This window comes from Pseudopodoces humilis, chromosome 6 (assembly GCF_049639895.1).
Source record: "Pseudopodoces humilis isolate 2021_Gansu_Grassland_sample_001 chromosome 6, ASM4963989v1, whole genome shotgun sequence".
Lineage (NCBI taxonomy): Eukaryota > Metazoa > Chordata > Aves > Passeriformes > Paridae > Pseudopodoces > Pseudopodoces humilis.
In genome coordinates, this window is record NC_142205.1 from 60548809 (window position 1) to 60570672 (window position 21864).

The following is a 21864-nucleotide window of genomic DNA, read 5'->3' on the forward strand; positions in this document are numbered from 1 at the left end:
ATGGCTTCAGACATTGTTTCTGAAGATTCAATATGTTTCTGGTAAAAAACATTTTCAACTAAAAAAATAATTTGCAGCTCTGCTTACAAACCAGAAAACAGCCAATGATGATCTTAAGCATGATTAGATTTCTGAGCTCACTTGAAATACTTTCGTTGTAGCAACAACTGTGAGTGAATATTGTTTGAAGTAAATAACTTTTCCTTGCATAAATGTCGTCCAGCTGCACTGTTTGAGTTACAAGTTAAAGCACATCCCCATGTCCAACTGTTGTGCAGTGTAACTCCCTTAAAGAGAGGAGGGCTGTAGAAGGAAACACATACAATGCTTTTTACCATGAAACAAGTAGGAAGGGTAAAGGCAGATCTTGTTTTTTATAGTTAATGAACAAAAATATTCCCAACACAGGTTGGCATTGTAAACAGTGAATACGTTACTTAATTCTTACTCCCTTCTTCTCAGAACCTCGAGATTTGCTAGTCTCAGAATTCATGGGCATGATATGCAGCTAAGAAAACAGCTGTGAGTCATTCTTCCTCAGTTTCCCTGAGTAGGTGTTAGAGATTGCCGTTGCTGAGGTGGTTTGCAGTTGAAATGCTACTTGCAGCTGCTCAGGGAAAAAGGATGTTCTGGTTTCAACATGCAGTACCTCTTGAGTTCGCCAAGGTGTGCAGGTTTGGAAGATGCAGGTAACAACTTAGTGAGAGGAGTCTCACTCAGATATCTGAGTGTTACATTCTAAACATTGTCAATTTTTACATTTAATGGTTGGAATAACTTTAAGGACTAGAGGGAAAAAGAATACTTTCTATGCCTTCATCCTTTCCTTGTGACTTTTTATTGCATATTTGTCAGCAGTGCTATTTTTGTCCTGCCCTTTATGTCAATGCAGCTTAAAATTACTCCTTGCTTTCTGAGACTAAATGCAGACTCCTAAATTCATGTGGACAAACCCAAACAGGCTGTGCTGTGCCTGTGGGGCTCCCCACCCATTCTTTTTATTTATATAGGCATAGAGGCCTTTGATAAAGTCCTGAGAACACAACTTTGAAATTTTTATTTTAAGGCAGCTTTCCTAGAAAAAACTATCTGTATAACCACCATGCTCCATGATAGTCTCCCAGATATCACCACCCTACATGGATGGTAATGGGGTATCCAGGAGCTCTACTGCACAGAGACAGAAATGATGGCTTCTCAAGAACTGTTTCCAAAGAGCCACTGGCTGATGGTGACGGTGCCTTTTCCTTTGTATTTGAGGAGGACAAGGCTTCGTTTCCATAGCTTACCTTGCTGTCAGTCACCAGATAACTGAGACCCTACACAAGTATATCTGGGGAAGCTTATGTCCCATCTCTGACACAACTGATGCCTACTTCATGGAAGCTTGTCTGCTTGAGATTCCGTCACCAATGCTAAAATAAGTCACAGACTATTTAGAATTACCAGTGCTTCCAGAAGATCCCAGAAGGTCTTGATGGGAAAAAAGGGGACGTAAAACTGACCAAAAAAAAAAAAACCCCTTTAGGTCTTTAAGACAATGCTTAACATCTGCATCTTATCTGTTATAGCTGGAGATCTTAAAACTTACAAATAACTTCAGAAATTTAATTAATTCTGTCTAAGTTGTCCCAGATAGATCTTCATAATTTATTAGTGGTATAAAATACTGGAGGATGAGGTCCTAAAAAGGATTCATGTGATGTGATAAAACTACAGTACAGCCAAGGGATTTTGGCTAAGTTAACTTATCCAAATGACTTATACCTATTGCTAGGAAGTTTGTCTGGGGTAAAATAAAGCCCGGTCACTGGCCTGCAGTAGGAAGTGTGAGAGAGAAATGTTGTCTCAAGACTTCAGTTAAAACTTTAAAATGTCAAATGGTGCATGAAATCAGGAAGCTTGTTACAGAAAAAAGCTGCAGGAATTATTCATAATGATCTCATTTTCTTTGAATTAGTTATAGCAAGCTTGCCAAAGGAACAACCAAAGGAAAGATAATCTCTCATTTGTTATCTTCAACTAATAAAAGAAAAAGAAGATTATTGGAAAACAGGACATAAAAAGACACAATTAAGGTTAATAAGGAGAAGAAATTCACAGCTGTCATAATGGATTACGATTAACACCTGCTATTCAGTATCACTGCCTCAGAGGATTGGGGAATTCCATGTACTACTGGCTGAACAAACTCATCTGAATGCCTTGAGACTGACCAAAACTATGGTTTGGTTTCTCAGTACTCTATTGAAAAACAGTAGATTCTATCAGTCATAAGAAATAATAAATTTCTTTATTTTCTTGATAGAGAAAATTTTCACTCATTGGGAAACTAATGGCTCAAAAGACCCCCAAACTGGGATTACTAATATGTCTTGTATTACTGCAAGACTATAGATTTCCAGTATACTGCAGGATATATGTGACTCTTAGAAGAGCTGGGAAAGGCAACTTTTAAAAAGAATGATTTCTCAGTTTTATCTGTGGCACAGGTACACTGTTTCAATTAATGTTATCATTGTTTGTATTGTATTCCAATGACATAAGTATATTTTAAATTTCTCTTAAATTCTCTTTTACCAATTTATCAAGGTCTGTCATGCATGGTAGAGCAGCCATTAAGGTTCTATAAGGCTTACTGACTTTCAATATTTCATCTTGAAAAGCTAAATACAGTTGCTTCCTCCTGAAAAGCTTTAAATAAACAAAGCTACAAGCTGATGACTTCACCTCACAACAAAATACTGTCTTGGGATCTAATGAAGGTTCTTTAAGCAGCACTGTCAATGTATTTTAAAATTTCATTTCAAGAAAGCATCTTGACATAGAAGAAGTCACTTGCAATTCTTTGTTTTCCTTTATTAAACTTGTTAACAGTTCATTAGTAACAGTTCTGTATATACTGAAGTGGAAAGCCCTGAGGAGTACTGAGTCCCACTAGGAAAAGAAAAAAAAGGGTAAAAGTTTGTATGGTTGAGGAGTCAGAAGGAAAAAAACCAGTATAAGGTACTAATTTGTATGTTAAAGTTAAAATAAGCTCTTTCAGCCTTTGGAATTTCTCAAGAAAATTCCCAGAAAACCCCCTAATTTCATTTTGTGTTCTAACTTCGTTCCTTTTTCTCCTATATGTTTTTAACATTTAGAAGTAGCGAGCTGCTTATGTCGTGGCACAGATAAGTAAGTAATCTCAGCAGATTTTTTATTCTTTATTGTACTGCCTCATCTTTCCCCCATTAAAAGAAAGCCAATTGATTCCTGGTTGGCTTGACTTGGTCAAGAAAATACCACATTTAATAAGCAAGTAGAAGAGGGTGAGGTTATGAAACATATTTATTTCCTTTTGTCTTTATTTAAGTTGTTAATTATTGACTTAATTAAGCCTTTTGATAAGAAGAGGTGAATTCTCCAACATTGTTTTAGGGGAAATAGTTGGAAGGAGACAGTTTCAAGGTACTGATTTGAACTTTTTATTGAAAAAATGCTTAGCTTGCTCATTTATGGCTTTCTTTTCCTCCCAAAGTGCATGAGAGTAAAATTCTGTAGAGTTCATATGAGCAAAGTTTGTTTCTTTCCTGCCTCTAGAGAAGATATAACCCTTTAGACATTACAGGATGTCCCTTTTAAGTATGGCTCAGTGTCATGTTGATCGGTCTCCTAATGCTGTACAGAAATTCCAGCATGTGGTTCTGTTCCTATTGCTAGTAAGTTTTGCCTTCATATGTATAAGCCGCAAGTGAAGGCCATTTTGGATAAAAATGAATATTATTTCTGTTCTCAAGAATACCAATACTGACTTGAGGATGCAATGAAATTTGTGTCTCTTCCACTGATTGAATCCACTTGTTCTGAGTAGCAAATTCACTCACATTTAACCCTTCTGTCAAGATATCCTGTCATGACCTTGGCTCAGACACTGAGGATAGGAATTTCCAGAGAAAGCTGCCTTTAGTTCCTATAAAGATGAAGACATGAATGATTTAACGGCAGTTCTGGGAAGTGCTCTTCGAAATTTACTGATGAACTTTCCAATTATTGGAATAATTTTGCTTTCACTGTTATCAATTACAGTGACTTGCACTTATTTTCCTTCCTCTTTGTTCTCATTCCTGTAGTGGAAGTTTCATATTCCTTGTGTTTCTGATACTACAAGGAAGGAGTTGGCAGTTCAATCACCTTTCAGTATAACTATGATAAGGGCAAATCTTGTGATATAGTTGTTGATAATTACAGCTAGGCTAATCTTAGATTGCTTTATTATCATATTGTTCCCATACATTCGTTCCATATTATTCCTATGAGAAATGCAACTAAATATTAAGAGCTTCATTTTGTTGTGGTCCTGCCCACATTAAACTAGAAAAGGATTTAAGTCCGAGAAAGAGATTCACTAGGATGATAGGGGTCTTAGTTTGAGGTTTGTGGACAGTAGAACCACAGTAACTGTGATGAAGCTGCCTGGATAAATGAGTTGACTAACAACTGTATTTGTGTACTTGGAATGGGTAGTGATGTGATTATCTAGGGCCATGTGTCCTAGGATACACTGATCAGGTTTCTGTGGTAGCTACTTGCCTTGGGGGCTATTAAATCTTGAGCCTGAGTCCTTGGTTGAAGGTTGAAACACTGCTTTATCCATGGAGAATACCATGGATAACTTATAATGGATAATATATATATATATATATATATATATCTCAAATACACTGTTTTCCCTCCATCGTTAGTGTTACCTCTGTACATTGGGCTGGCTGACTCAAACATTCGTTTTCTCTGAGCTTTTGCCACATGGAGTTGAAATGGATCTTAAAGTACATTTCTATCCTATTATTTTTCTCACACAGAACATCATATGAACAAGATGGATCATCTGAAATTGCTGTTGATCACCCAGCTATCTCACTGTAGGCAAAGAATTCCCTCTTCTATATTTTCCTCAAAACAGTGAAGGTCCTAACAAGAAAGGTATCTGCAGTTCAGAATTTAAAATGTCTGAAATCATCTGAACAGTACCTGATCAACAGGTGCTCAAACATTTTGGAGCCACTAGAGGCAACATTCTATGGATGAGCAACTTATATTTATCTTCAGGGTCCAATAAAACAATAAAAGAAGGCAGAGGATGTCAGACATCATCTGCACTAGCTCTACTTGCAGTTGTACTTGCTACTATCCTGTTAGGATATAGACAAGAAATGTGGATATTAAGTACTAGGAATGGAAAGGAAAAGCAGATTTTAAATTTTTGCCAAGTCAAGAACACAGTACTACGTAGTGCAAGTCTTCGATGGAGGAGCATTTTTCTTCTCTTCTGGTATCAAAAGGTAAAGTTATTGTTATTTCTGTACATAGAAACACTCTGCTATGAGTTACCTTAGTTCCCCTAACTGAGAAGGATTAATTGGAGAAAGTATAGTATTAATCTTTTCCTTAATATATGCCAACAACAGTTGGAAAATATTATCCAGTAAATGCCACACAAATAACTCAGCCTTGTGTAGAAGAAATACCTTCTTCAACCTGGGGATGTTTACTTCAAAAGTAGCCCCTCTGAATCAGTTTCTACTGTTCTGCCTGCAGGACTAACAAGTTAGATCAGATGTGACCATGTTTTAGTCTTATTGAAACTTTTCCTTTGGAGTACATATGAATTTCCTAACTAAAAACAAACAAACAAACAAAAACAACAAACCAAAACAAAACAAACAAAAAAAAAAAGAAAAAAAAGAAAAAAGAAAAGAAAAGAAAAAAGAAAAGAAAAGAAAAGAAAAGAAAAGAAAAGAAAAGAAAAGAAAAGAAAAGAAAAGAAAAGAAAAGAAAAAAAAAGAAAAAAAAAGAAAAAAGAAAAGAAAAGAAAAGAAAAGAAAAGAAAAGAAAAGAAAAGAAAAGAAAAGAAAAGAAAAGAAAAGAAAAGAGAAAAGGAAAAACAAAAACCCGACCAAATAACAAGGTAATCTTAATTTAGTCCGTCCTTTATATCAATGAGATAATTTATTATAACCATTGGACTCAGGATGTAGTAAAGCTTTCAGATGGCTTCTTAGCTCTCAGGGAAGAGAAAGGCCTAAGAGATATGCTGGAGATCCAGATTAGCAAATGGCCTTTTTTCATCCAAGAAAATGCACCTGGACCAGGTGGAGATAAAATGAAATAAAAGGGATATGGCCAGTGTCCAACAGAAAGTGGCTAACAGGGTGACAAGCTGAGTGGTCACAGACTTAGCAATATTCTTTGGAAAGACAAATTCACAGTCTTTAACATATTTATCACTGGTAAATGAGTTAATGAAAACCAAAATAAAATTAATCAGGAAATTGATTTTCAAAATGGTCAAGATAAAGAACTCTGAGTGAAGAAGCTCTTATGTTCATGAGTATATTGGTTCCCTGTCAAAGCTAGAAATAAGGAAAGTCTCTTTATCTCTTTGACTACAGACCAAAGCTGTAACTTGGTGTTACCTTTCCTGTGCACATGATGTCAGGTTAGGAAAAATCATATTCAGTGTGTACCATTGAATTAAGGAAAAATATAAAATGTAGGACCATTTTATTTCCTCCAAACTATGTAAGAAACACTTCTGGTTTTGAGGTTTTGTGGTGGCAAATAATTTACTTCTTTTGTGATATGTCTACCAGTGATTAATGCTGATATCAACGTGCTTATGAATTTACCAATCTGTTTGTCTTCAAGTCTCCTGGAAGATTACATCCCACATGCTCACATTTATGTTCTGCCTCTTGCAGTTTACTGGAGATTTATCTCCTCAGAGTGCTAAAGATTGACTGTTGGGAGCATCCCAACAGTAAAAGAGAAGGAGGCAGTGTGTTTGTTGCCATAATGAGATTGAAACTTCTTTCCCGGTAAGTGGACAGCTGAATGACTCAGCCATTTATCAGCTGAGGATAGAGAAATGGAGGTGCCTGGAGAAAAGAACTACTTATTATGGATGGCAGCTGTTATGACATGGCTATGAATCATGAGGAAACCAGTTAGTTTAGGAAGAGCCCAAAGGAGACTGTGAAACATTGCAGAAATACCAGAGGGCAGGTGACTGCATTGAGTCTTATATTATTATTATTTCCAATAATTGGTCAAAAGTGATTCATGTCTTCAAAGTTCTTTCCCAAGAGGATACTAAAGTTATAAACCCTACTTCACAGACGAGATTTCTACCACACAGAATTTTTTTATTTTTTTTAAGTGTGTAAGAGAATTAGTCACCTCCTTTATTCAGAGAATTAAATTAACACTGCTTTGGTTGACATCTCAATTGAAACCTTTGGTAACTGATAAAGGAGTTTTAGTCTTTACATTAATGAATAAAGTCATATTAGAGGTAACAAATGAAGGAACAGAACATGTTGTTGTTGGATAGTAGAAACAAACACCAGTTTTACCTTCTGAAGAAGACTAGAGATAGAATTGTATTAAAGGGGGAAAAGGCAAGGAAGAGTTTTTACATAAATATTCTAATTTTTGCCTTTGAGTTCTTGGGTAGAAGAAGTAATTGAGTTTGCCTGAAAATCACAATAGAAACAGATGTATTAAGAGATAGCCAAGAGGATTGTTAATTATTTTCTTTTTCTGGTTTATTTTTGGTGATAATCTAATTTCTCTGAGGGTGTTCATGTAAGAGTCTTGTTTCCCAGCTTGTGACTTTTGGTCAGTGTTTGCAATCCCTCTGTATAACCTTCACAAAATTCTGTACAAATTCTGTAAAATTTTTTTCTTCATATTCTTCACACTCTTTGCATTTTTCTGATTTTGTGGAAGTCAACTGAAAAACAAAATGCAATAGTAAAGCAGTATACCAATCCATTGGTTCTGATAGTGAATTAATTTTTTTGCCCTATTTTTGTGAATAATTCCAATGCAGGAAAAGACTACAGAAAATTCTAGTGGAGGCTTACATGGTAGTTATGGTCTGTGCAGTTCCTGGCTTACTTTTTGAATAGGATCATCTTTGAGAGGTACATCAGTTCAGTGAAAGATGCAAATGACTGTCCCTCTGAAAATAAAGATACTTTTCCCTGTGTGTCTCACATATCTGACTGCAGGTACTGAAGCTGCAAACTGTCATACACACACATTCAAACACCCTGACATATGTAAATATGCACAAAAGTATTTGCTTTGATGGGAATCCTGAAAGTGTTTTTCTAAAAACTACTGATCTCTGATTTTTTATTATTATGTGCACAGGTTATTGGAATCTCATTAGTTTTCATCTCTAACATCCCACTGTTTATGTAACAAAAGAGGTATTTCTGCTACCAAAGAAACATTTTTGATTTGTGCTTTTTCTGTGGACTATTGGTGTTGCTTACCTTATTTTTTTCAAAGGTTTCATTTCCATTTTTCCATATGTTCCACACATCCTGTGTTTTACTACAGTTTTTTATACGACATTCTTGAATTATCACTTCTGTCTCTAAGAAAAAGCACCTCATTACAAGTTCTTGGCATTCTTCCTGAAAAAAAAAACAAGCAGTTGCAATAGTTTTATGATTAAAAAGGAATAAGTAAATGTAGGACATAATTTGTGATATAATTTAAAACACAAGTATGATATAAGTGAGATGTAATCTAAGATAAAATCAGCCACAAAGAGGCTGATTTTTACTTACTAGGCATCTTTTCTTACTATTCATTCTATTTTCATACATTCATTTCATATTTTCATTCTTACGTTCATTACTATTTTCATGCTATTTGAATATCGGCAGAGATGGGCTATGAGACCCAAAAAGAAAAAGGCCAAGCAGTTTACTAAGATGAGGTGAGACATAGTGTCTTAGTGAAGAACATAGGAAAATAATTAGGATAGGAACCTGGCACATAACTAAACATAGTGGAATTAAATTAACATTATTTTTAGTAGTTTAAACACTTTAACTCGGAAATCTGAATTCGGAATGGATAAGGGAGTAGAGGAAGTAGGTAATGTTCCCTTAAATTACAAATTAATCCCAGCATTATTTTAGCATTGTTTGCTTTGATAAAATAATTTTGAATCACACAAACACAGAATGGTTTGAGTTGGAAGGGGCTGTAAAGATCCTGTACTTCCAACCTCTCTGCTATGCGCAGGGACACCTTTCTGTAGGCCAGGTTGCTCAAAGCCCATCCAGTGTGGCCTTGACCATCCCTTTCAATTGATTAATTTTAGTAGCAGATGACTAAATAAAAATAATACCTGCTTGCATAATTTATCATAAGTGCTTTGATTAGAAGAACTGTTTATTCCAAGGCAAATTATTTTATTTTAGACATGTTTATGAAATTAGAACAAGTCTGCTTTAGGAGATAATTCCTAGTAAGAAAATGAAGCCAAACATTAGTTGTGGTTATATGTGAAGTTTACTTACATCCTCATCTGCGTTTGCAGTGTATAAACTGACATCAATATCCTACAAAAAAACAAGAGTTGGAATTAAAAACATTAGCTAACAAACACCATCCCTTTCCCTCCCACTCACACTTCTTACCTGAGTGCAGTGCTAAATGTTTTATTAAGTCTTCTTCTATGATTATATGAAATGCTGACTGTTTTATGAACTTACTTTGGATGTCTTGATCCTTTCCAAATCTTTGAGAACTTCTGCCCACTTGCAATGACCTGCTTCCGTCTTTGGTACATAAGCACTAGAACAGAAGAAACAGAGTGACCATTAGGCTAAACAGGAGGTATCTACAACCTTTATGCTGAAAAAAAGACTCAGCATTATAAGATACTACAGATACGTTGTTGACATGTAAATAGATATGTTAAATGTTTGGGTCAAGCAAGCATATTTGACAAATCATAAAATCACATAAAATCTGTATCTCATGTCACACACTGTATAAACAATGTGGGTTGTTTAAAAGGCCAGATTTATAGAACATAATGCAAGAGAAAGGTTCGATTACCTAATGTAAAATACCTAAAATTCCTTTAAAGTGTAAAAATAAAATTCCAAATCCACTCTCTGAAGGGACTGGAGACAAGCAACAGCTGTGATAGTAAAAATAAATAATTTGTAGTTACTGTCTGATTGGCATTGACTTTGTAGTTACCACAGGAAGAAGATGATTAGTCCCATCCCACTCTTTAAAAGGCAAAAACAATGGCTGTTCAGAAGCCGATACAGCGGATACTGCAGACAAACATTTTTCAGGTGTGTTTTCTGAAAGACACAACCAAGGTGATACCTTGTCACAATTTGATTCCACAGATTTTTGCTTTAGTACTGACTTAATTAACCAATTTGCCAAGATTTCCAATAAAGACAAAACCCTGTTGTGTGTAGCTGGAAAGACCAACTGCTTTGCAGCTTGGAAAAATACATAATCACTTTACCAAACAGCTGGTAGAAAATCAGATGCTGAAGGCACACTGTGAAAACCTGAACTCATCCTGAGATCCCTATTTATTTATCAGTTCATACTGCAGGCTGCAATTTAATGCAGACATAATATTAAAGAACTTTTACCTTCCACCTCTCCCCAGCTACTATTCGTTACTCAAATTCAAAGAATTACCTACAACATTAACTCCAATATTGTGGTTGCATTTATGTGAGGCTCTACACTGAGTGCATAGAATGCTATAGTTATGTCTACAAATGTTAAATAAAATATTTAGATAGAGTATATACTTACATTGCTTTACACAGTGTATGTGTGTCTAATAGTGGGCAGTGATGCATTAAAAAATGTGCTCAATGGAGTTTAGCCACTGGAAATAAGGAAAAGCTGTGAGAAGCTGTGCTTTGTCCATCAGGAAACATTTCCCTTGCACAGCTTGTTCCAAACTCACAAGCCCTTTGATTTAGCTGATAAAGTTCCCTCACAGGCTTAGGTTAATTATCTGCTGCAGAGTAATGGATTTGACCCAAGGTTTTATTGCTTATTGTACATGCAAGACTCAAACTGACTCAAATGATATTTCTTTAGTAGTAGTTTCTTTACCTGCTACTTGCAAGTAAATATTTAAAAATGGACATAAAAAGAGAACATAAAAAAACAAGAGCCAGCATTGTGCAGTGGTAAAAATATTCAAATGGGAGATCAGTCCATCACTATCAGGATTGCAGCTCACTTGCTGAAAGCCGTCTTCATAAAGCAGAGCCAGGAGAGTAGTGATTACATGTGTGACAGAACTTCTGGAGAGTATTTGTAGCAAATATTTGCTACTCTCTTAAACAGAAAATGCTTTAAATACATTGCAATTATTGTTTCCAAGCCCCAAGATGTAGGTGAAATAGCATAATTACCTAATCCTACATAAATTTTCACATTCGATAATGGGACATTAAATGGGACAGTGTCAGTCCCTTTTATTGTACCTTTGGTTGTCCTAAACCTGTTAAATAAGAGCTATGTAAATAAATGATTCTTTGGCAATCTGAACTGCAGTAAGGACAGAGCAAGTAACATCTCCTACATATTCTGAACAATTTCCACATGGAAGATGCTGTGTTATGGTCAGCCAAAGTAGGTCTATTAGCAAGGCTAAACCTGTCACTCCAACCACATCAAATGGAAATTGAAAATATGTGAATACTAAACCCAAAATATTAAGTAATTATAAATGTATATTTTTCAAATATACAGGAAAACAAGGAAAAATAATTATTAACTGCTTGGATATGGTCAAAAGAGCTAAATCATTTTACTATAGTATGACAGAAAGGCTTTAACCTTTTCACAGTTAACATTTATTTGAAGTTGCCATGTTATTTCTTTTGGGTTTGGATTTTGTTCATTTGTTTTTGTTAAATCTGCATACTAACTACTTGCATTTGATATGCTAATCCTTAGAAAATATCCTATTTTGGTTGGGTTTGGGGTATTTATTATTATTATTATTATTATTATTATTATTATTATTATTATTATTATTATTATTTAAGTGAAGTTCAGAAGTAGCCTTATGGGGAAACTCCAAGTATATTTAAAGAAAATTTAAACCTGATTGGTGGATACAGCTGAAGAAAACATGTTTTAACCCCAAATTTTAAGAAAATAATTTAAAGTATACTAGAAATATTTTCAATAGCTAAACATTTTTATCATTCATTCTACAAGACAGTTTTTATTAAATGAGATGAGGTGGCCACAAATTAAAATATTAAAGACTTATGATGAGTCCATAAGCACAAATCAGCTTTGTGTTATTGGACCTTAAAAAGCTGATTTGACAGGGAGTCCCGGTCTGAATGCATTGTCAAATTTATCCTGTAGAACAAAGTATTCATGGTGAAGAAATACTATATTATAATATAAAGTGAATAATGGTCCAGGGTTATCATTAGTTTGTCATTTGTTTCCTATTTTAAATTATTGTTCCCTGTAATGACACTGGAACAATGTATTCTTAGTGATTAAATGTTGTCTGCATCTTTGGTTTCCTTAAATATTGTAGGTAACCTTTATTGTAATAAAATTATAAATGCTAATGTAAAATAAATGCTTAGTTTTTAAAAGCAATAGAAATCTTGTACTGATGATAAATATGTGAAAAATATACTACATGCATACTCTAAAGGGTACTTCATTTGTTCATAAAGAGGTTCTAATGTCAACTACATCCTCCAACACACTCCTTTCATCAATACAGGGCCATTTTCTACTTGAATTTATTAATTATTTCATCTAAACCATTATTCAACAACAGAAGCATTGCTAGCTGGCTTAGAAGCTTTTAAAAATTGTTCTCCTGCCTTGAACACATAATGTTGTAATGTAAAACTTTTCTTTGGACAATTCTGGTTCTGATTTCTTTGTGTAATCATTAACTAATTATTCTCTGTTCCTTACATCCCTGGTATTTAAACTTGTGAACATTGGACAAAGGAGCAACTCATATTTCCAGATATAAATATTTTTTTCTGGAGCTTGTGTCCTGATTACTTGCTACTCTAAAGTCTTTTGAAGTGAGTATATGCTCTTCCAAAAAGTAGTTATGATATACACAATAAAGTTTGGGAAGCATTACTGTATAACAGAAAAGTTAAGCATTTTAAGAGCAGTTAGCTCTGAGCGATATCTAAGGTAAAGTATTATTGTTTTCTCTTTAAAGCAAAATCTATAAGCAAAGCAAAAAAATCTAATACTCTATAAGCAGATGTAAAAAACTTTTTTGGCAAAGCAGAAATAGCCAATGACTTTGCTGGTTTGGCTGTCATAGAAATAATAATCTAAGTTACTCAAAAGAAAATACTAATGGCTTTTTACACTATTAAAGTTACATGTGATAGAAAATACAGACAGTTAAATTACATGTTTCTGCCTAAATACCATATGTGTAAACTTCTTTATTAATATTTTCTTATAAATGTCTGTTTGAATCCTTGAGGCAAGATATTCATCAATAAGACTCTGTTACTGCTGCAAATTTCTTTCTAAAATCTGACCATCACCTCCAGCTCTCTCCAGTCCTTTGACATTTTATTGAGCAATGTCTCATGCATAAAGTAGGGGTCTTTTTAGATCCATATTCAAGTACTGTCTATATCATGTAGAGATGAGTTTTACACCCACTCATTTGTGTTGTCACAGAAATTCTTAAACAGTATTTCTTTTGCCACAATAATTAGAGCCTCCTTTAGAGAACTCTGCCTCCTCCCCCAACAAAATCTCACCCCACAGCTCTTGTTCTGCTATCCTCTGCTTGTTGGCTCCACTAATTAATTGTTCTGTCCTCTTGCTCTAGTGCAATTACCTTCAAGGAGACCAAGCACCAAGTAGCTGCACAGCTACAACAGTAGTGCTTCTATTTAAAGTTTTTGTATTGTGCATAATATTGGAGCTCCTTCTCCCTGCCCAGAAGCATATTGAATGTCACTAGGGGAACTGAACCAGCTGGGATCGATAGTGGCTGAGCTCAGGTGACTTGTACAGAAGGCATAAACCTTAGAGGCAGGATATTGAAAGGATGGCAATTAGGATGCTACTGGGGTCATTCCATAATAAACCGTATTTCTGGTTGTGGCTCTCAGTTGGTTCAGGACCTATCACATATAAGGTCATGTCCCTGGTTTGCATTTGTGATTGGACCCCTGCCCTCAGGTACCTCTATATATTGTTAAGTTCACCATGCCCCTTGGTCTTTGGAGCTTGCCACCAGAACATGTGGTTTCTGCAGTTGTTTTACCATCATTGAAGTATTTCAGGCAACTCCATCATTCCCATCCCTCTATTTTGCCATGCTCACCCAGCCAGACTGGACTCAGAGTTGCAGCAAGCTGACTGTGACAATTGATGCCTGAACAGGGACTCCCACATTGGGAGATCTCTAGGGATGGGTTTGGCTGGGTCTTGGCCAAACCAGTAGGACTTTTCTCTCTGCTGTGGATTATTTCGTCAGACCTGACACTTTTTGGTGACAGAGAGACATCAGAGGATGACCAGCCGTCTTGGAGGATGCCTACTAGGAATGAGAGTGAGTGGAGAGAGGAAGAGCTTTTCCCATCACTCCTACCCCAACAGGGGGGCATATCCCACCCCATCCAAGTTTTGCTGCTTTGCAGGATGGGCTTAAGGCCTTCCACATTAGAGAGGGATGTATATGGACAGTACAAGTTACTTTAAGCAGACCATGGGAAGAAGGTTGGAAAGTGCGAGCTGAAAATCCTGATAAAATGGGTTTTGTGCAATTTCTCGGCTGCCACAGATCTAGCTATCGCTGCTCTGCGTGGCACCGTGGGAAACTGCTCAGACTGTGATATCTTTTCAGTGGAATTTTGGGACTCAGGGGGAATCAGGCTGTATGATTTAATGACTAGGAGAGACCCTCCAGCACCTTGCTTGCTACCTGCCTTTCATGCAATTCTTGAGACCCTTAAAGACAAAGGGAAAAAGCAGCAAAAATCCAACTCCAACTCCACCTCCCAACACTAGACTGCTTTTAACCCTTCAAACCGAGGAGACAGATCACGAGAGCAAAGCCCGTCATGTTGCACATAGGAGCCCATACAATTTGTAACTCCCATCATCTCGTGTTCCTTCCCTTCTCGCCCTTTGGACTACCTTGGAGCGGGATACAGGGCCAAAATTTCCAGCACACTCAGAGGAAACAATGGTTTGCCCTGTAACTCTGTACCCTGTGTCCACCTCCAGCTCCTCTATATGGGGCCCAAGATGACCACACCATCCTGGACCCTTCCCCCTCCACTCCCCTAGAATCTTCAACAACCCATCCTCCTCCCTATTCACCCAAAGTATTACCTGCTAAGGACCCTCCTGCTGCTCTGAGCCATGCTGTCTCGAGTTTCCCCCCTTGGTTCCACCCCTGTCCCCAGGTCCTGCTGCCCCCTCTCCAGGCAGCTCCGCCATAGCCTCGAGCACGCCCCTCTGTGGGGGCCAGAACCAAGCCCACCTCAACCCAAACACCGCTCTCCAACATGGCAGCACCCATGTGGCTGGTGCCAGTGCTGGTGCCAACAAGCAAACGCTGCCGCCACCCATCCTGCAACAAAGGCATTATGCTTGTGACCTCCCCTCGGAAGAGGACTAAAGCCCTTCTGCATCCAGCGATTCCATCGATCCATGGAAGAAGATCCAGACTAGTACAGTAAAGGAAGGGAATTGGGAATTAGCTTCTAAAATCGCTGCTTTCCTAGTGCTTCCCAGTGCTATACAGAAGAGGTGGAGTTGATCCTAGATGGGAATCCCTAGCCTATGGGGAGGTAAAGGAACTGTGCAAGGCTGCTAAGGACTATGGGAGGGGTTCTCCTTTCTTCAACAATCTGATAAGGGCTACATTCACAGCACATTTGTTAACCCCTCACGACTTAAAGCATATTATGACTGTGCTGCTATCACCAACCGAGTTGACCATGTGGGAAGGAGGGTGGAAGAGACTGTTAAAGTAATTGCTGCTTAATTATGCCAGGGACCAGTCATGGGCAATGCTAACACTGGAACAGCTGGATGGGGAGGGGGCACATACTCAGCCCGATGATCAAGCTGCAAACCTCCCAAGGCCAGTGCTTGGTGACATTAAAAATGCTGCAAGGAAAGCACTCATCCAAGTGCCTGATGGTAGCACATCTGCGCAGGATTTTGTGGAGATAAAATAAGGCCCTAGTGAGCCATACATGAAGTTTATTGATCGCCTTAAGAAGGCAATCTTTGAGATTATTTGAAAGACAAATCATAGAAGAGAAAGCTAAAGATGAATTGCTGATGAAACTGGGCATGTTAAATGCAAATCTTGAGTTCAAGAATTATGTGCCCTTCCCCCTGATTCTGAGCCAGTGTTAGTGCAAATGATAGAGACTCATAATCACTTCAGGATCCCCGAACACTTGGGTGTCCTACAGGCTCAGGCAGTGGGACAGGGAGTGGCAGAGGCTTTGGCAGCATTGTAGATTATACCTCAAGGGCCTCTACAGCAGCAAGGTCCTAGTGCTGCCACACAAACTGTCCCCCAAGGACTACAACAGGAAGATCCTGGTCCGTGTTTTGAATATGGCAAAAACAGACATTTCAGAAGAGACTGTCTCCAACAACAAGCAAAGCCCAAGGTTTCTGCCAGTTCCAGGTGTTGCAGGGGTTGCTCTCATACTGTTGCCCAAAACAGGGGGATTATGGCAAGCCAGCCTTGGGAAACTTGTAGCGCAGCTCAGGATAGCCCCATGCTATGACACAAATACCTCAGCTTTATATGCCCGTGACCACCGGAGGGCAAGTATCTCAGAGCTTCAACACCTTGTCACAGGGCTACCAGCAGCCCTGCCCCCAGGTGCCAGGTTGGAGCTAACAAGTGCCAAACCAGTAACACTGACTGATTATTTTACACATACCGTATCTATAGGCCAGCTTGGACCCAAAGATCCAAGCTGTGAACTGTTAATTTTGGGGAATTATGGATCAAGGACTGAGGGATTTTTTGTGTTACCCTCTGTGTTATTGGTAACATCCCAACAGGAAATCACTGTATTAACTATGTGTCCTGTCCCACCTTGCTTTATACCTCAGGGATTGATAATTGCTCAGGTGATTCTACTCCCCAAACAGTACTTTAACAACACATTGGAGTCCTTGGCAATGTGGACTAAGGTAATAAGCCACAGCCGGCCTCAACTAACCTGCACATTAGAATTTAACATTAAAAGGACTGTTCTCTCAGGACTCATTGACACAGGTGCAGACATGACATGGATGGTCATCTCACAGTCCAAGTGGCCTCTTGAATGGACTCTTGCACCTGATCCAAGAACTCTGTTGGGAATTGGAGGTAACAGCATCAGCCTGACCATTGCAGCTGATCAAGTTTGTGCGATCTGAAGGCCGTATCTCCACCACCACATCATTTGTGGTAAGAGCTCCCATAATTTTGTGGGGAAGAGATATTTTGTCCCGGTGGAGAATGCGCCTAGGGACATATGTTTAATTTGGGCCATTGAACAGCGCAATACCCTAAAATTGACCTGGAAAATAGATGAACCCGTATGGTAGATCAGTTTTTCCCTGAGGAAAAACTTGTCACACTTGAGTCTCTAGTGTAGAAACAGCTCCAAAAAGGACACATTGTACCAACCACAGGCCCATGAAATAAACCTGCCTTTGTCATCCAAAACCAAAACAACAGTAAGTGGTGACTCCTACAAGACCTATGTAAAGTAACTAAGGTCATGGAGGACATGGGCACACTACAGCCTGGTCTACCATCCTCTGTTATGGTTCCTAAGGAATGGAAATGGACTGTTATTGATTTAAAGGACTGTTTCTTTGACATTCCCCTTCATCCTGATGACACTCCTCAATTTGCTTTCTCAGTACCTACCATTAACAGAGAGGCTCCCCTCCAGAGGTACCACTGGACAAGGCTGCCACAAGGCATGAAAAATTCCCTGACCATATGCCAATGGTTTGTACCTAAAGTTTTGGCTCCTGTTCCCCAAGATCATCCACAAGCAATTGTTTATGTTTACTACATGGATGATATACTTATTGCAGCTGACAATGATCCATCTTTGATTTCAGCTTTAAAAGCCACCGTTACAGCTATCCAGCAAGCAGGACTTACCATTACAGAGAAAAAGATGCAACAGACACCACCCTGGAAATACCTGGGACTTAAAATCCTCTCTCAAACTATACATCATCAGCCATTGCAACTAAATGAGAAACCAGAGACACTCCACGATTTATAAAACCTATTAGTAACTATTAAATTAATTAGCGTTAAACCCCTGTTGGGGATCACTAATCAAGATTTGGTTCCCTTTTTTGTTTTATTGAAGGGGATTTGCAGTTAAAGTCACCTGGGCAGCTGACAGACGAAGTAAGGGATGCCTGGGAAAAGTATCCCAAACCATTCAAACTCGCCAAGCACACAGAATGAATCCAAATTTACTGTTCCTTCTAGCAATTTTGGGGAAGGGACCTCAACTCCATGCTTTAATTTTTCAATGGGACCCTGAGACATCTGATTATTTGTTAATTCTAGAATGGGTTTTCCTGCCCCATCAGCCAGGTAAAACCATAACACAAAGCCAGAGATGATGGCTCAGCTTATTATCAGAGCCAGATCACATTTATTTTCCATCTCAGGAAAAGACTTCTCTACTGTATTCCTGCCCACAACTACTGTATATTTGAACTGGCTACTGCAGCAATCAGAATGTTTGCAAATTGCACTTGAAAATTTTACTGGGAAAATTTCAATTCATTATTCTAAACATAAGTTATTACATTCTGCCCTTAATTTAATCCCAAAACCATTAAGGAGTGATGTGCCATTGAATGCACTTACTGTCTTCACAGCTGGATCAGGAGGTTCCATAAATCTGTTGTAACCTGGCAAAACCCTGTAACATGTGAGTGGGAATCTGACATCCAAATAATAGAAGGATCACCACAAATAGTTAAACTAGCTGCAGTTGTTAGAGCTTTTTCCAAGATTACACATCCTTTTAATCTGGTGACAGATTCTACTTACATTGCAGGCATTGTCAAGAGAGCAGAATATTCATTTCTAAAAACAATTGCTAATGACCATTTATACTCCTTGCTTACAAATTTAATTTTTGTTCTTTCTTAGAGACAGCACCCCTCTTTTGTCTTGCACATCCATTCCCACACCTCATTGCCTGGACTTCTGACAGAAGGTAATGAGCAAGCTGATACACCAGCCATGACAACACTGCCCAATATTTTTGAACAGGCAAAACTCAGCCACTCATTCTTTCACGAGAATGCTCCTGCATTGCATCACATGTTTGAAATCCCTAAAGATGAAGCCAAGGCACTTGTTACCACATACTCTGATTGCCAAAGGTACTCGTTACCTTCCATCAGGGCAGGAGTAAATCCCAGAGGGCCTCACAGTTTACAAATATGGCAAAGTGATGTAACCCATTATGTGTCTTTTGGTAAATTTAAGTATTTACACATATCAATTGACACTTTTTCAGGGGCAATCTTTGCCTCTGCACATGTGGATGTGGCAGTTAGAGATCTCATCAAACACTTTCTCCAAGCATTTGCAACACTAGGCATTCCACAGGAAATAAAAACAGATAATAGGCCAGCTTACATCTCACACAAATTGCAACAATTCTTTAATATGTGGGGAATAAAACATACTTCAGGCATTCTCCACTCCCCTACAGGACAATCAATTGTAGAAAGAGCTCATGGGTCTCTCAAAAAAATTCTAGAACAACAGAAGGGCAGTGTAGAGACCCTGTCTACTGTAGAAAGGCTCAGTAAAGCTACATATGTTTTCAGTTTTCTGAACTCATTTATGGAACCTAACCCCCCAATCACCAGACATTTTTCAAACACCACACAAGCACAGTTAAAAGAGAGCACCAGTTCTAACCAAAGATCTAGAAACCAGCAAAATGTAGTGCCTTTCCCACTAATTATCTGTGGGAGGGGATATGCTTGTGTCTCTACAGATAAAGGACCTTGTTAGGTTCTGGCAGGAAATATAAAACCATATTTGTAGCCTCTACAGGAGCACCAAGACATTGTACAAGAGAAACCACAAGAGGAACCTAAGGAAAAGATATCCTAAGAACTACCACCTACCTGCTCCTTTATACTTCCCTAACTTTCTTAGCTTTCCAACAGATTATTCCATGAAACATAACCCCCAAGGGACTTCTGCTTGCTACTGCCATCCTAATACAGTCCATGCTCCTCACAAAAGACTTGGATAGTCCTGCAGCCAAAACAAAATGCATGGTTAACTCTGGCAAAAACCATAAAACAAGATACTCTGTGCTTGTCTATTGCTAGGCCTGATGACCTGCTTAGTAGGGTACCTGCAGATGTATGTCCAATAACCAATAATGCCATCCGTAGTATGAAATATAACAATCCTAATAAATAATATTATAATATATAGATAATATCATATCTTATCATATCATATATAATAATAATAATAATAATAATAATAATAATAATAATAATAATAATAATAATAATAATAATAATAATAATAATATGGAAACACCACCCTGTTGGTACCTGGGTTTACTGGACCTAGAAGCTCCCACATGTATCAAACCCCAGGAGCTAGAAATTCTCAGGTATGTGAAAATGGATTTTTGCATAAGGTTTTTTTATCTGCCAAGGTGAGAAAAAACTAAAAGACACACCATCACAAAAGGAGTAATTATCAGGACACATGTTTCCCCAAACCACCCAGCTTACAAAAATCACAGCCAGTGGTGTAATTACAACCTTCTCCATCACTTCTCAGTCCAGTAATCACCCACTCCAGTTTACCGAAAGGTGTGCTTCTTATATGCAGAGACAGAGCATGGCCTGGCATACCTTCACACATTAAAGGAGGGCCATGTAGCTTGAGGAGGTTTACTTCGCTGGCACTTGACAGAAAAATGATTCATAGCCAAAGAAATAGAGCAAAAACATCTGTGCATTACTTTGAATCTGACTGCAATGATGAGTTCACATTTTGGAGCAGAAACAAGAGAATGGCTGCCTCCATTTTATTACCTTGGGTGGCTGTGGCAAAAGCTTTAGGAAAAATACCAGCTTAGGTGCCTTCTGAGTTAGCAAACCAACACCACTTCCCTGGCATGGAGTGACTTGCTCTCAGATGTAGATGCCATCAGGCATGCCACACTGCAGAACAAAGTGGTAATAGACTTTCTACACTTAGTACGTGGGCACAGCTGTGAGGACTTTGGGGCATATGTTGTATGAACCTTTCTGATCATAGCGAGTCCATTCATCACAGTATACAAATTCTCAAGGAAGGAGTCAAGAAATTGAAGTTAGAAGATGACAGTGACTGGTTCAATGGACTGTTTAAAAACTGGGACTTACCTAGTTGGACTAGATCTTTAATCAAAATGGGTTTACAGATTTTTGTAGCTGTTATGGTTGTGTTTATGTTGTTTCCCTGTTTTTTTAATTGTTTGTTAAGCGTTTTCCAAAAATCTTTACCAAAGGTGTTTGCAATTCAAAGAGAAGGGGCAGATGTGGGAACTGAATTACCTGGGATAGATCATACCCTGGACAAAGTTCCTAGCATAGAGGGGATAAATCTGAGGCCCTGGAATGCAGAGTGCTGGGAAGATGCTGATAGAGACATCCCAGAATAGGCAAGACCTTAGGCTTATAAGGTCAAAACCTTGTCCTGTGGCTTTGGCTATTCAACCCCAGGTAACCCTAGGTGTTGTGCAGCCCACCACGCCTCTGGGTCTTTGGATTGCAGCCTGTGGACCATGCGGTCTCTGCGGACATTAAAATCTCTCTTGGGCACTCCATCATATCCGTCTCAGGATTATTGCCGTACCGCCCGGCGGGACCAAACCCCGGATTGCAGAGAACGAACTGTGACTAACAATCTAGCTGAGAGAAAAAAAAATTATTCTTTCTTAGTTTTAAACT

At 38.1% G+C, this 21864-nt stretch overlaps 1 protein-coding gene and 1 pseudogene across 4 annotated transcripts in view; one reads left to right on the forward strand and one right to left on the reverse strand.

The window, feature by feature from the left end:
* Window positions 1–7561: 7561 nt before the first annotated feature.
* The window catches only part of IL15 (interleukin 15), a 32369-nt gene continuing 18066 nt past the window's right edge, over window positions 7562–21864 (reverse strand). For 2 of the 4 annotated variants that reach the window (XM_005525619.3, XM_088056525.1), the window contains exons 3-7: window positions 10057–10166; window positions 9561–9642; window positions 9366–9407; window positions 8325–8468; window positions 7562–7774 (exon numbers count right to left, since the gene is read on the reverse strand). In XM_005525619.3, the coding sequence (XP_005525676.1) occupies window positions 7661–7774; window positions 8325–8468; window positions 9366–9407; window positions 9561–9642; window positions 10057–10166 (492 nt within the window). In that variant the 3' untranslated portion in view covers window positions 7562–7660. Of the gene's footprint in view, window positions 7775–8324; window positions 8469–9365; window positions 9408–9560; window positions 9643–10027; window positions 10167–21864 lie in introns of all 4 variants that reach the window. The other 2 variants (XM_014254837.2, XM_088056524.1) reach the window with 1 other exon arrangement.
* Window positions 19127–21575, forward strand: LOC148184203 (uncharacterized; annotated as a pseudogene).